The following is a 16,351-nucleotide window of genomic DNA, read 5'->3' as shown; positions in this document are numbered from 1 at the left end:
CCCTCTTTCATTGTATTTTTTGAAAATTTCTAGAGTAAGTAATCATATTATTAATAAATATTTTTTTCAGACCTGACACAAATTTGCTAAGTTGTAAGTAATGGGAAACTAGCAGAATCTGCAATGAAGCCAGGAAATCAAAGAGAGAGTTTTGAGACGGTTCATGGAAGAGTGGCATTTCAATAGATGGACACAAGTGACAGAGGTAATACCAAGCTGTGTCTAAAAAATGATGACTCATGAAATCATACGAAAAGTCCAAGGCTGAATAAACCAAAATGATGCATGTCTGAGTGTACTGATGATGAGTGTAGACCATGAGGTTAAAAAGGAACATTAGGACCATGTTATCTAGGAGGATATCTTAAATCATGTGAAGTTTGTTTATATATATATGCCTCGGTCACTTTTCAGAATTTGATTTATAGGGGAACTAACAGTTAGTTTAAGTAATACTGTTAAATAGGAGCTCCCTACCCCATTGTAGTATAGTACACATTACTTAAAATTTGAAAGGAAGGAAGTATAACTTTTGTAATATGGGTTGAAAATTGAAATCTAGAGTTTATTTTTTCATAATAGCATTAGCATTAACTAGGAGAACAATAAAGAATCTGGGTGTTTAAAGAAACAAGTGACATCATCTTTTCTGTTTAAACATCAGCTTTCTCCACAGAACCTTCCTCAGAGCCCCCAACACCTCCTTGTTCCTCAGGCTGTAGATGAGGGGGTTAAGCATGGGGGTAATGATTACATCAAACACAAAGAGATGCTGGTCCACTTCTGAGGGGAGAGAGGAACGTGGAGTTGTGTAGATAATCATGGCTGGACCAAAGTAGAGACTTACCACACCAAGGTGGGAGGAGCAGGTAGCTAGAGCTTTATTTTTGCCCTCAGGGGAGTTCATGTGGAGAACAGCGAAATAGATGAGGATGTAGGAAGTCACGATGAGTCCAAAAGGGATAAGAAGGAAAGCAATGCTGGACACTAACACCACTTTCTCATAGGTTGAAGTGTCCTCACAGGAGAGCTTCAGAAGGGCCATTACCTCACAGAAGAAATGGTGAATTTTTCTGGAGCCACAAGTAGAGAAGTGCATTGCATAAATAGTGTGCATTAAGGAGATGAGCACACCCCCAGCCCATGAGCCAGTGGCCATTTGCATACAGACTCGGGGTGTCATGATGACCGGATATCTGAGGGGGCTACAGATGGCCAAATAGCGGTCAAAGGCCATGAGAGTCAGAAGAACACATTCAGCCACTCCTAGCATTAAGTATAGAAAGATTTGGACTCCACAGCCAATGTGAGAGATAAACCTATGTCCAGAAAAGAAGTTGGCAGCCATCTTGGGGACAGTGGTGGAGATTAACATTAGGTCCATGAGGGAAAGCTGACTGAGCAGGAAGTACATGGGAGTGTGGAGGCAAGCATGACCCCAGATCAGCAGGGCCAGGATGGAATTTCCTGTGATGGCCACCCCACGACTCAGAAGTACAACGGAGATGAGGAGTTTAGGATGCTGGGAGTCAGAGAAAAAGCCAAGGAGAATGAAATCTGTGGTGACAGATTCATTTCCTTGCTCCATGCCTTAGTCTACTGGTTTGATCTGGAGGATCATGGAAGAAGAACATAGAGTGTCACTGCTCTTCTAGTATAAATGCACTACTGATTTGAATCTACTCTGGAAACCTGCATAATTACTGAGCAAATCCAAATATGTTGTAATATATTTAACTTTTTTTTTTTTTTTTTTGGCTCAGTTGGTTGAGCGGCTGCCTTTGGCTCAGGTCATAATCCTGGCATCCTAGGATTGAGTCCTGCATCGGGCTCCTTGCTCAGCGGGAAGCCTGCTTCTCCCTCTGCCTCTGCCTGCCACTCTGTCTGCCTGTGCTCACTCTCTCTGACCAAAAAAAAAAAAAAAAAAAAAAAAAAAAAAAAAAAAGCAATACACTTAATCTATCAATCTGCAGCCAATGTTTTAAATATTCGTGATATGTATTGAATAATGTGACATGTTTTGGAAAAAAAAAAAAAAACTTGTCCTGTTAGAACGTCTTCCTTTAAAAACACAAAGATGCCTTCAAATACATCTCAGGGAAACAAGGATTTCATTTATGTTTATACACAAAGAGTGTAACTATCTTGCTGAGACAAATTACTGACTGGTAGCTGATAGGTTTTGTACCATTATAATCTGTGTAACAATAAACACAATTGATCGATATAACAATCAACAATATAATCTGTCCTGGGTTCTCATCATTCACCGAGTTCTCATGCAACTACTAAGTTATCAGTGAGGGTTTTATTGTATTTTTAAAGAAGACTTTATTCATTTAAGAGAGTGACAGTGCCAGCACGGGGAGAGGCAGAGAGAGAATTCCCTATTCTCCCCACTGAGTAGCCCTTCCAGAGGCTAAAGCCCAGGACCCTGGGATCATGACCTGAGCTGAAGGCAGATGCTTAACAGACTGAACCACTCAGGCACCCATAGCTATGAGGGTTTAAACATACATATAGGAGTTTCTTTCTAAAGTGCCTTGAAGATATTACCACATATAGAGTATCACAAATTATTTATAACCCTTATGTCTCCCCACTGGAGCCTAGGACAATGACTTCTTTCATTTGTGTTCTACCTGGTCATTACATGTGTCCATTTTTGTCACCTTCTGAGGAGTCTCAATTCTTCAACATTTTCCTTTGTATTCTGTGGCTCATTAAGTCAGACATTAAGCTGTTTACAATAAAGCCTTTTGGTTGATGATTTTGGTGAAGTTGGTGCTGCACACTCACAGCCAACCCAGGGTATCTCTGCTGGTGCATGAAGCAGAGATTAAATACAGCGCTGTGCCATGAGATCTCTGGGGAGTGTTTTGTTTCTGTCCTGCTCCAGTAGATAATTAGCTCAGGTTTTAGGGGGTATGACTGAATTCATTGGGAAGAAAAATCACCCAATCCTCTCTTCTGCATCATGGTGGTTAAGGAGAAAAGCAAAATTTAAACACAGACTTACCTTTTACTACCTGCATGATCTGGGCAGTTTCCAGGAACTCCCTCATTTCTGTTTCCTCATTTACAACTTGGACATAACAATAACATAGGGTTATTGTCAGTTAAAAGAAACAATTCATGTGAAGGTGTGAACAATATACCTCACCTGTCCACAATTGGGTTATGATGAATTTTCGAAAGTCTAGTGTATCACAAAATAGCTAATATTAATCTAACCTGAATTAACTGAGATTTCACAAGTAACAGATGATTTTGGTTCATGAAAGTAAACAAAAAATGTTACCATTTCATATACTAAGACATAATCAGATCAGACTAAGGGTCTTATGACATGGATAACCTAGGGAAGGCAACCTGTATTTGGGGGGAGAGAGCCTGACTGATAGGTGATGGACAGGACGCACCAATATTCAGTAACTTTAGTGGAAATCACTTCCTTTTTTCCACTATCACAAACTGTCATCAGCTGCTGGAAATCACTTTGAATCCACGTGGGTCTAATTCTTCATGTTTGTACCAGTTCCAGGACACAAAGTTGTTTAAGATTCTCCTTATTCCTCTAAAATGCCTTATAAATCATTTAATGCTTTATAAATTTTTATTTTCTATTTAAATTCAATTAGCCAATATATGATACATTGGTTTTAGATGTAATGGTCAATGATTCATCAGTTGTTTATTACACCCAATTCTCATTACATCACATGCCCTCCTTAATGCCCATTGCCCATTTATCCCCTTCCCCTAAGCCCCTCCCCTTCTGTAACCCTTAGTTGTTTCCCAGAGTCAAAAGAGTTTCTCATGGTTTATCTCCATCTCTGATTTTTTTCCCTTTCAATTTTCCCTCTCTTCCGCCTATGATCCTCTGCACTATTCCTTATATTCCACATGTGAGTGAAACCATGTGATAATTGTCTTTCACAATTATTAATTGTTAATAATTATTAATAATTATTAATTAATTATTTCACAATTGATTACTTTACTTAGCATAATCTCCTCCATTCCAGCCATGTCAATGTAAATGATAAGTGGTCATCCTTGATGGCTGAGTAATATTCCATGTTAAATATGAATCACATCTTCTTTATCCATTCTTCTGTTGAAGGATATCTCAGCTCCTTCCACAGTTTTGTTATTGTGGATATTGCTACTATGAACATTGGAGGGCATGTGTCCTTCTTTTCACTACATTTGTATCTTTGGGGTAAATACCCCGTAGTGCAATAGTTAGGTCGTAGGGTAGCTCTATATTTTATTTCTTTAGGAACCTCCATACTGTTTTCCAGAGTAGCTGTACCAGCTTGCATTCCCACCAACAGTGTAAGAAGTTTCCCATTTCTCCACATCCTTGCCAAAATTTGTTGTTCCTTGTCTTGTTAACTTTAGCTATTCTGACTGGGATGAGGTTGTATCTCATTATGGTTTTGACTTGTATTTCCCTGATGACAAGTGATGTGGAGCATTTCCTCATGTGTCTGTTAGCCATTTGTATATCTTCCCTGGAGAAGTGTCTGTTCATGTTTTCTACCCAATTCTTAACTGGATTGTTTGTTTTTTGGGTGTTAAGTTTGAGAAGTTCTTTATAGATCTTGGATGCTATCCCTTTATCTGATACATCATTTGCAAATATCTTTTCCAATTCTATACCTTGCCTTTTAGTTTTGTTCACTGGTTCTTTTGTTGTACAGAAGTTTCTATCTTGATGAAATCCCAGTAGTTCATTTTTTTAAAAGATTTTATTTATTTATTTATTTGACAGACAGAGATCACAGGTAGGCAGAGCAGCAGCAGAGAGAGAGAGAAAGGGAAGCAGGCTCCCTCCTGAGCAGAGAGCCCGATGCGGGGCCCAATCCCAGGACCCTGAGACCATGACCTGAGCTGAAGGCAGAGGCTTAACCCACTGAGCCACCCAGGCGCCCCTCCAATAGTTCATTTTTGCTTTTGTTTCCCTTGCCTTTGGAGACCAGTCTTGCAAGAAGTTTATGTGTTCAAGGTCAAAAAGTTACTGACCACATTCTGCTCCAGGATTTTGATGGATTCCTCTCTCACATTTAGGTCTTTCACCCATTTGAGTTCATCTTTGTGTGTGGTGTAAGGGAATGGTTCAGTTTCATTCTTCTGAATGTGGCTGTCCAATTTTCCAGCACCATTTATTGAAAAGGCTGTCTTTTTCATTGGATAGTCTTTCCTGATTGTCAAAGATTAGCTGTCCATAGAGTTGAGGGTCCACTTCTGGGCTCTTTATTCTGATCTATTGACCTATCTGTTTTCGAGCCAGCACCATGCTGTTTTGATGCTCACAACTTTGTAATATAGATTGAAGTCAGGCATTTTGATACCCCCAGCTTTGGTTTTCTTTTTCACATGCCTCTGGCAATTCATGGTGCTTTCCAGTTCCATACAAATTTTAGGATTTTTTGTTCTAGCTCTGTGAAAAATGCTGATGGCATTTTCATAGGGATTGCACTGAATGTGTAGATTGCTCTGGGCAGCAAAGATGTTTTAACAATGTTTATTCTTCCAATCCATGAACATGGAATGTTTTTCCATATCTTTCTGTCTTCCTCAATTTCTTTCATAAGTGTTCTGTAGTTTCCAGAGTATAGATCCTTTACATCTTTGGTTAGGTTTATTCCTGGCTATCTTATGGTTTTGGGTGCGATTGTAAATGGGATCAATTCCTTAATTTCTCTTTCTTCAGTCTTATTGTTGGTGTAAGAAATGCAAGTGGTTTATATACATTGATCTTGTATCCTGCCATGAGCTGAATTGCTATATGAGTGGTAACAATTTTACGGATGAAGTCTTTTGGGTTTTCCATATGAAGAATCATTTTATCAGTGGAGAGAGAGAGGGTTTGACTTCTTCTTTTCCAGTTTGAACCCCTTTTATTTCTTTTTGTTGTCTGATTGCTGAAGCTAGGACTTCTAGTACCAAGTTTAATAAAAGTGGTGAGAGTGTGCATCCTGTCATGTTCCTGACCTTAAGGGAAAACTTTCAGTTTTTCCCCATTGAGAATGATATTTGCTGTGGGTTTTTCATAGATGGCTTTTATTATATTGAGGTATGTTCCCTCTATTCCTATACTTTGAAGAGTTTTAATCAGAAAAGGATGCTGTATTTTGTCAAATGATTTTTGCATCAATTGAGAGGGCTATATGGTCTTTTATTTTATTAATGTATTCTATCACATTGATTGACTTGTGAATGTTGAACCACTGTTGCATACCAGGAATAAGTCACACCTGGTCATGGTGAATAATCCTCTTAATATACTGTCTGATTTTATTGGCTAGTATCTTGGTGAGAATTTTTTCATCCATGTTCATCAAGGATATTGGACAGTATTCTTCTTTTGAATGGGGTCTTTGTCTGGTTTTGGGATTAAGGTAATGTGGCCGCTTAGAAGGAGTTTGGAAATTTTCCTTCTATTTCTATTTTTTTTTTTGAACAGATTCAGTAGAATAAGTATGATTTCTTCTTTAAATATTTGTCAGAATTCCTCCAGAAAGCCCTCTGGCCCCGGACTCTTGTTTTTTGGGGAGGTTTTTGATTGCTGCTTCAATTTCCTTGCTGGCTATTGGTCTGTTCAGATTGCCTATTTCTTCCTGTTTCAGTCTTAGCTTATAAGTTTCTAGGAAGGAATCCATTTCTTCCAGGTTTCTTAATTTGTGGGCATATAGCTGTTCATTATATGTTCTAACAATTGTGCCTGTTTTCTTGGTTCTAGTTTTCATCTCTCCCCCTTACATTCATGATTTTATTAATTTGGGTCCTTTCTCTTTTCTTTTGGATAAGTCTGACCAGAGGTTTATTAATCTCATTAATTCTTTCAAAGAACCAGATTCTGTGGGTTTTTTTTTTTTTTTTTGGTCTCTTTTACTGTTCTTCTGGTTTCTATTTCATTGATTTCTGCTCTAAACTTTATTATTTCTCTTCTCCTGCTTGGTTTAGGCTTTATTTATTCTCTCTCCAGCTCCTTTAGGTGTAAGGTTAGCTTGTGCATTTGGGATTTTTCTAATTTTTTGAGAGAGGCTTTGATTCCTATGTACTTCCCTCTTAGGACTGCTTATGAAGTATCTCATAGATTTTGAACCAATGTGTTTTCATTCTCATTAGTTTCAATGAATTGTTTATGTTTTTCTTTAATTTCCTGGTTGACCATTCATTCTTTAGCAGGTTGCCTTCTAACTTCCAAGTGTTTGAATTCCTTCCAAATTTCTTCTTGTGATTGAATTTCAGTTTCAAAGCATTGTGGTATGAATGTGTATGCAGGGAATAATCTCAATCTTTTGGTATGTGTTGAGACCTGATTTGTGACCAAGTATGTGATCTATTCTGGAGAAAGTTCCATGTGCATTTGAGGAGAATGAGTATTCTGTTGTTTTAGGGTGGAATGTTCTATATATATCTATGAAGTCCATCTGGTCCAATGTGCCATTCAAAGCTCTGTTTCTTTGTTGATTTTCTGCTTAGATGATCTGTTTATTGCTGAGAGTGGCATGTGAGGGTCTCTTACAATTAATGTATTCTTATCAATATGATTATTTTGGTTAACAGTTGGCTTATGTAGATGGCTGCTCTCATGTTGGGGGCATAGATACTTAAAACTGTTAGATTTTCTTGTGGGATAGACACTTTAAGTTTGATACATGTTCCTTTACATTTCTTACTACAGTTTTTGGTTTAAAAATCCAATTTGTCTGATATAAGAATTGCTACCCCAGCTTTATTTTGAGGCCTGTTTGCATGATAGATTTCTCCATCCCTTCACTTTCAATCTGGAGGTGTCTTTAGTTTCAAAATGAGTCTTTTGTTGGCAGCATATGAATGAGTCCTATCTTTTTTATCCAATCTGAAACCTGGTGCCATTTCATGGGAGCATTTAGGCTATTCACATTGGGAGTAACTATTGAAAGATATGAATTTAGTGCCATCATACTGCCTGTAAAGTCCCTGTTTCTGTAGATTATCTCCATTACTTTCTGGTCTATATTACTCTCGGGGTCTTTCTTCTTTTATAGAATTCCCCTTAAAATTTCTTGCAATTCTTGGTGGTCACATATTCTTTCAGTTTCTGCCAGTACTGGAAGCTCTTTGTCTCTCCTTCTGTTCTGAATGACAGCCTTGCTGGATAGAGTACCTTTGGCTGCATGTTATTCTCATTTAATACCCTGAATATGGCTTGCCAGACCTTTCTGGCTTTCCAGGTCTCGGTGGACAGGTCTGATGTTATTCTGATGTTCCTCCTTCCATATGTAAGAAATTTCTTTCCTCTAGTCTCTCTCAGGATAACTTCCTTGGTTCTAAGATTTCCAAGTTTTCTTTAATATGCTGGGGTGTTGGTCTGCCATTATTGATCTCGGGAGGGGTCCTCTCTACCTCTTGGACATGAATGCTTATTTCCTACCCCAGATTAGGGAAGTGCCCAGCTATGATTTGCTCAGTTATACCTTCTTGTCCTCTCTCTCTCTCTCCACCCACTCAGGGATCCCAATAATTCTAACATTGGAATGTTTCATGGCATCTTTGATTTCTCTAAGTCTGGTCTCATGGGCTTCTAACTGTTTATCCCTATCTTCCTAGACTTCCTTCCTTTCTAGCAGCTTTTCTTCTAGATCCCTAATTCATTCTTCTGCCTCATTTACCCTGGCTGTTAAGAGTATTCAGTTAAAACTGTATCTCTTTCACAGCATTTTTAAGTTCAGGCTGATTAGATCTCATTTCTGTCCTTAGATTCTACATTGTTACTATTGCTTTTTTTTTTTAGCATAGCTATTGACTTCATGATTGCTATCCTGAAGTCTATCTCTGACATCTTGCTTATATCAATCCATTAAGTCTGTGGTAGAGGCCACTGTCTCTGGTTCTTTTCTTTGTTGGATTTTCCTCCTTCTAGTCATTCTGTTGAAGGATGGTTGTGGTAATGTACAGAGTCCAATATATCAACTACAACCAAAGCACAATACATCCTAGGAAAATCTGGAGTGGTCAGAAGATATTGCTAAGAAGACCAAGTCAAAATGAAGCACAAAAAGTTAATTTATAAAATTTTTAAAAGAGATTTAAAAAAATTAAAAATTACCCCCAAAAGGAGGGGGTGAGAGGAAGGGGGGGTATAATCTCTCAGTGTGGACAAAGTAGGGTGTTTCAGTTGTTTCCAGGAGTATTTTGTTGTGTTTGTTAGAGGAAACTACCTCCCAAAATTACAGGGAAAGTAAAACTTTTATATAAAGGTAATATTGGATAGGGAAAAAAGGACTACATTGAAGCACATATCTTTAAAATATATATAGGTGTGTGAAAGTACAAGTTAAAAAGCTACTATGAAATGTAAGTTGATATATTAAACATCTGGTTGAAATGAGAAAAAGGTAAAAAGAAAAAACAAAGACAGCATGGTACTGGCACAAAAACAGACACATAGATCAATGGAACAGAATAGAGAGCCCAGAAATAGACCCTCAAATCTATGGTCAACTAATCTTCGACAAAGTAGGAAAGAATGTCCAATGGAAAAAAGACAGCCTCTTCAATAAATGGTGCTGGGAAAATTGGACAGCCACATACAGACAAATGAAATTGGACCATTTCCTTACACCACACACAAAAATAGACTCAAAATGGATGAAGGACCTCAATGCACGAAAGGAATCCATCAAAATCCTTGAGGAGAACACGGGCAGCAACCTCTTCGACCTCTGCCACAGCAACATCTTCCTAGGAACAACGCAAAAGGCAAGGGAAGCAAGGGAAAAAATGAACTACTGGGATTTCATCAAGATCAAAAGCTTTTGCACAGCAAAGGAAACAGTTAACAAAATCAAAAGACAACTGACAGAATGGGAGAAGATATTTGCAAATGACATATCAGATAAAGGACTAGTGTCCAGAATCTATAAAGAACTTAGCAAACTCAACACCCAAAGAACAAATAATCCAATCAAGAAATGGGCAGAGGACATGAACAGACATTTCTGCAAAGAAGACATCCAGATGGCCAACAGACACATGAAAAAGTGCTCCATATCACTCGGCATCAGGGAAATACAAATCAAAACCACAATGAGATATCACCTCACACCAGTCAGAATGGCTAAAATCAACAAGTCAGGAAATGACAGATGCTGGCGAGGATGCGGAGAAAGGGGAACCCTCCTACACTGTTGGTGGGAATGCAAGCTGGTGCAGCCACTCTGGAAAACAGCATGGAGGTTCCTCAAAATGTTGAAAATAGAACTGCCCTATGACCCAGCAATTGCACTATTGGGCATTTACCCTAAAGATACAAACGTAGTGATCCAAAGGGGCACGTGCACCCGAATGTTTATAGCAGCAATGTCCACAATAGCCAAACTATGGAAAGAACCTAGATGTCCATCAACAGATGAATGGATGTGGTATATATACACAATGGAATACTATGACCATCAACAGAAATGAAATCTTGCCATTTGCGACATCATGGATGGAACTAGAGCATATCATGCTTAGCGAAATAAGTCAAGCAGAGAAAGACAACTATCATATGATCTCCCTGATATGAGGAAGTGGTGATGCAACATGGAGGCTTAAGTGGGTAGAAGAAGAATAAATGAAACAAGATGGGTTGGGAGGGAGACAAACCATAAGTGACTCTTAATCTCACAAAACAAACTGAGGGTTGCCGGGGGGAGGGGGTTTGGGAGAAGGGGGTGGGATTATGGACATTGGGGAGGGTATGTGATTTGGTGAGTGCTGTGAAGTGTGTAAACCTGGTGATTCACACACCTGTACCCCTGGGGATAAAAATATATGTTTATAAAAAATAAAAAATTAAAATAGAAAAAAAAAAAAACAAAGAAGCATAAGAGAAAGAATAAAAAGAAAAAGAGAGTCGTATCTGAAAAATACACAAGCCATGAGGCAACGTCTGGAGCTCAATACACTATTTTCCCCTGGTGTGGGGGTTTTAGAGTTTTATAGGGACCCTAGAATTGTCCTTCTCTTGTTCTTCAGCCTGTTTCCTGGGAGACAGGTCATATCTTTATCTTTATTATATCTTTATCTTACTGATTCTCAGGCAACCCTGCTTGGGCAGAGTTGGCCTGTCCTATTGGGGGTCTGGGTTCTATGGAAACTGACTTTGAGCTTTTGTTCTCTGGTGGTTTTCCTCGCCTCTTCTGAGGGTTAGAGCAAAAATGGATGCACCCAAACCTCAGTCCCAGAGCAGAGAAATCTCAGCCTGTTGTCTTCACTAAACCGTTCAGGACACACAGTCTCTGTTTCTGTGTGCATCACTGAAAACCGCATCCTCCCACAGTGCATGCTCATGGTGACTCTCTCAGAGGTCATCCCTTGAACCTAGGTGTATGACTGTCTTTTGTGCTTCCAAACCCACAAGCTGCCATGGGCTTGCACACACACACACACCCCACAGCTCCTGGATCCTGTCTGAGCACTTCTCTAAAGGCCTTTCCCAGCTGCTACTGCTTTGTGAGCTTTTGCCTGGTCCCCAGCACAGGACACGTCTGCACTCTGGTGTTCTATCACTTTCTAGAAGCCAGCTTATGGATGTTCCCTCCCCCCCTCTGTTTGTCTTCTGATATCTCCCCACAGATTCACGACTCTGCACATCTTGCTTTGTAAAAAGCAGTCACTTTTCTGCATGTAGAGATCCAAATATACATCTTACAGCCTAGGCTGATATTTTGGGTGTTCAGAATGGTTTGGTAGATACCCAGCTAAATTCAGGGGACCAGTTGAAAAGAGGCCCCCATTCCTCTGCCATCTTGCCTCTCTCCTGTACATAGTGGGTTTTTGTTTAAACTCTATAATCAGAAGGTGCTGAGACTGTTTTTGATGGCCTGGTGCATGATCAGGTCTCAGGTGTTACAGATAGAACAATCCCTCTTCAGTATGTTTATATAATAAATCTTATGTTTTGTAATCATCTTAAAATTTGAAAACATTTACTGACAGAAAAATTGAGATAAAATACAGATATAGTTTTTCGTCCACACATGCATAGCCTCTTCCAGCACCAGTATCCTCTACTGGAGTAACACACCTGTTACAATTGATTAACAGACATTGGCACATCATAATCACCCAAAGCTCAGAGTTAACTTTTTGTTCCCTCATCGTGTTACACATTTTGTGGGCTTGGAGAAATGTATACTTGCTTGTATTCACTATTATAGAATCACACAGAGTAACCCCATTGTCCTAAAATTCCTCTGTATTCCAAATATTCATTCCTTTCTCTTCTTGTAGCTGTGGCCATCAACAATCTTTTTTTTTTTCCATTTTTATTTTTTATTTTATTTTTTATATAAATTTTTTCCTTTTTCATACATTCTAAAATCTTTATTTATTTATTTATTTATTTATTTATTTATTTTCAGCATGACAGTATCATTATTTTTTCACCACACCCAGTGCTCCATGCAATCCATGCCCTCTATAATACCCACCACCCGGTACCCTGACCTCCTACCCCCCTGCCACTTCAAACCCCTCAGATTGATTGATGATTCACTCCTCCTTCCAATTCACCCCAACCCCTCTTCTCTAACTCCCCATGTCCTCCATGCTTTTTGTTATGCTCTACAAATAAGTGAAACCATATGATAATTGACTCTCTCTGCTTGACTTACTTCACTCAGCATAATCTCTTCCAGTCCCGTCCATGTTGCTACAAAAGTTGGGTATTCATCCTTTCTGATGGAGGCATAATACTCCATAGTCTATATGGACCACATCTTCCTTATCCAGTCATCCGTTGAAGGGCATCTTGGTTCTTTCCACAGTTTGGTGACTGTGGCCATTGCTGCTATAAACATTGGGGTACAGATGGCCCTTCTTTTCACTACATCTGTATCTTCGGGGTAAATACCCAGGAGTGTAATGGCAGGGTCATAGGGAAGTTCTATTTTTAATTTGTTGAGGAATCTCCACACTGTTCTCCAAAGAGGCTGCACCAACTTGCATTCCCACCAACAGTGGAAGAGGGTTCCCCTTTCTCCACATCCCCTCCAACACATGTTGTTTCCTGTCTTGCTAATTTTGGCCATTCTAACTGGTGTAAGTTGATATCTCAAGTAGTTTTAATTTGAATCTCCCTGATGGCTAGTGATGATGAACATTTTTTCATGTATCTGATAGCCATTTGTGTGTCTTTATTGGAGAAGTGTCTGTCCATATCTTCTGCCCATTTTTTGATATGATCGTCTGTTTTGTGTGTGTTGAGTTTGAGGAGATCATTATAGATCCTGGATATCAACCTTTTGTCTGTACTGTCATTTGCAAATATCTTCTCCCATTCCGTGGGTTGCCTCTTTGTTTTCTTGACTCTTTCCTTTGCTGTGCAGAAGCTTCTGATTTTGATGAAGTTCCAAAAGTTCATCTTCGCTTTTGTTTCCTTTCCCTTTGGAGACATATCTTGAAAGAAGTTGCTGTGGCTGATATTGAAGAGATTACTGCCTATGTTCTCCTCTAGGATTCTTATGGATTCCTGTCTCACGTTGAGGTCTTTTATCCATTTTGAGTTTATCTTTGTGTACAGTGTAAGAGAATGGTCGAGTTTCATTCTTTTACATATAGCTGTCTAGTTTTCCCAGCACCATTTATTGAAGAGACTGTCTTTATTTCCACTGTATATTTTTTCCTGTTTTGTCGAAGATTATTTGACCATAGAGTTGAGGGTCCATATCTGGGCTCTCTACTCTGTTCCACTGGTCTATGTGTCTGTTTTTATGCCAGTACCATGTTGTCTTGGTGATCACAGCTTTGTAGCAAACCTTGAAATCAGGTACCGTGATGCCCTCCGTTTTATTTTTGTTTTTCAACATTTCCTTACTGATTTGGGGTCTCTTCTGATTCCATACAAATTTTTGGATTATTTGGTCCAGCTCTTTGAAGAATACCGGTGGAATTTTGATCGGAATGGTATTAAAAGTATATATTGCTCTAGGCAGTATAGACATTTTAACAATGTTTATTCTTCCGATCCAAGAGCATGGAATGGTCTTCCATCTTTTTGTGTCTTCTTCAATTTCTTTCATGAGTGTTCTGTAGTTCCTCAAGAACAGATCCTTTACCTTTTTGGTTAGGTTTATTCCCAGGTATCTTATGGTTCTTGATGCTATAGTAAATGGAATCAATTCTCTAATTTCCCTTTCTGTATTTTCATCATTAGTGTATAAGAAAGCCACTGATTTCTGCACATTGACTTTGTATCCTGCCACGTTGCTGAATTGCTGTATGAGATCTAGTAGTTTAGGGGTGGAGTCTTTTGGGTTTTCCATATAAAGAATCATATCATCTGCGAATAGAGAGAGTTTGACTTCTTCATTACCAATTTGGATACCTTTTATTTCCATTTGTTGTCTGGTTGTTGTTTCTAGGACTTCTAATATTCTGTTGAACAAGAGTGGTGAGAGTGGGCATCCTTGTCGTGTTCCTGATCTCAACGGGAAGGACGCAAGCGTTTTCCCATTGAGGATGATATTTGCTGTGGGTCTTTCATAGAGAGATTTGATGAAGTTCAGGAATGTTCCCTCTATCCCTATACTTTGAAGCATTTTAATCAGGAACGGATGCTGGATTTTGTCAAATGCTTTTTCTGCATCAATTGAGAGGACCATGTGGTTCTTCTCTCTTCTCATATTAATTTGTTCTATCACATTGATTGATTTGCGAATGTTGAACCATCCTTGTAGCCCAGGGAAGAATCCCACCTGGTCATGGTGGATAATCTTTTTAATGTGCTGTTGCATCCTGTTGGCTAGGATCTTGTTGAGAATCTTAGCATCCATATTCATCAGTGATATTGGTCTGAAATTCTCCTTTTTGGTAGGGTCTTTGCCTGGTTTGGGGATCAGGGTAATGCTGGCTTCATAGAAAGAGTCAGGAAGTTTTCCTTCTGCTTCCATTTTTTGAAACAGCTTCAGGAGAATAGGTGTTATTTCTTCTTTGAAGGTTTGGTAGAATTCCCCAGGGAATCCCTCAGGTCCTGGGCTCTTTTTTTTGGGGGGGGGGGTTTGATCACTGCTTCAATCTCGTTACTAGATATTGGTCTATTCAGGTTGTCAATTTCTTCCTGATTCAATTTTGGGAGTTTATAGTTTTCCAGGAATGCATCCATTTCATCTAGGTTGCTTAGCTTATTGGCATATAACTGTTGATAATAACTTCTGATGATTGTTTCTACTTCCTTGGTGTTCATTGTGATCTCTCTCTTTTCATTCATAATTTTATGTATTTGAGTTTTCTCTCTTTTCTTTTGGATTAGTGTCGCCAATGGTTTATTGATCTTATTGATTCTTTCAAAAAACCAGCTTCTAGTTTCATTGATATGTTCTACTGTATCTCTGATTTCTACCTCATCAATCTCAGCTCTAATCTTGATTATTTCCCTTCTTATGTGTGGAGCTGGTTTGATTTGTTGTTGATTCCCCAGTTCTTTAAGCTGTAGAGACAGCTGCTCCCATATTGCGGGCATAGATATTTACAATTGTTAGATCATCTTGGTGGGTAGTTCCTTTAGGAATGATGTAGTGTCCTTCTGTATCTCTGACTACAGTCTTTAGTTTAAAATCTAATTTGTCTGAAATGAGAATCACTACCCCAGCCTTCTTTGAGGCCCATTGGCTTGAAAGATACTTCTCCATCCCTTCACTTTCAGTCTGGGTGTATCTTTAGGTTGAAAATGGGTCCTTTGTAGACAACATATGGATGGGTCCTGTCGTTTTATCCAGTCTGCAACCCTGTGCCGTTTTATGGGTGCATTTAGGCCATTCACATTGAGGGTGATTATGGATAGCTACGTTTTTATTGACATCGTGTTACCTTTGAAGTCTTTCTTTCTGTATGTTGTCTCTCTATTTCTGCTCAATGCTATTCTTGGGCTTTTTCCTCCTTTAAAGAAGCCCCCGTAATATTTCCTTCAGTATTGGCTTTGTGATTGCATGGTCTTTTAATCCTTGCCAGTCTTGGAAACTCTTTATCTCTCCATCCATTTTGAATGTCAGTCTTGCTGGATAAAGTATTCTTGGCTGCATGTTCTTCTCATTCAGTGCCCTGAATATATCTTGCCAGCCCTTTCTGGCTTGCCAGGTCTCTGTGGACAGGTCTGACGTTATTCTGATGGGCTTTCCTCTGTATGTAAGGATCTTCTTTGTCCTAGCTGTTTTCAAAAGTTTCTGCCTACAATTATAATTCTTCATTCTTACTATTAGGTGTCTCAAGGACTTTCGAGAATTTGTAATCTTGGGGGGAAACCTTTCGGCCTCTAGTACATAAACGCTGGTTCCATTCATGAGATTTGGAAAATTTTCATGAAGAACTT

The 16,351-nt window shown here is 39.0% G+C and overlaps 1 protein-coding gene across 1 annotated transcript; it reads right to left on the bottom strand.

Moving 5' to 3' along the window:
* Nucleotides 1-640: 640 nt before the first annotated feature.
* LOC131831212 (olfactory receptor 2V1-like) lies at nt 641-1,588 on the bottom strand. The gene has a single exon (XM_059173383.1). It carries the CDS (start codon nt 1,586-1,588, stop codon nt 641-643), a length of 948 nt encoding a protein of 315 aa, XP_059029366.1.
* Nucleotides 1,589-16,351: the final 14,763 nt, after the last annotated feature.

The sequence above is a fragment of the Mustela lutreola genome, chromosome 5 (genome assembly GCF_030435805.1).
Source record: "Mustela lutreola isolate mMusLut2 chromosome 5, mMusLut2.pri, whole genome shotgun sequence".
In the NCBI taxonomy this organism is placed as follows: Eukaryota; Metazoa; Chordata; class Mammalia; order Carnivora; family Mustelidae; genus Mustela; species Mustela lutreola.
Note: the sequence above shows the minus strand (reverse complement) of the source record. Positions and strands in the feature narration are given on the sequence as shown.

Bases quoted from the DNA above. Each gene is read 5' to 3' on its own strand.
- LOC131831212 (XM_059173383.1), bottom strand. From the start codon at position 1,588: ATGGAGCAAGGAAATGAATCTGTCACCACAGATTTCATTCTCCTTGGC.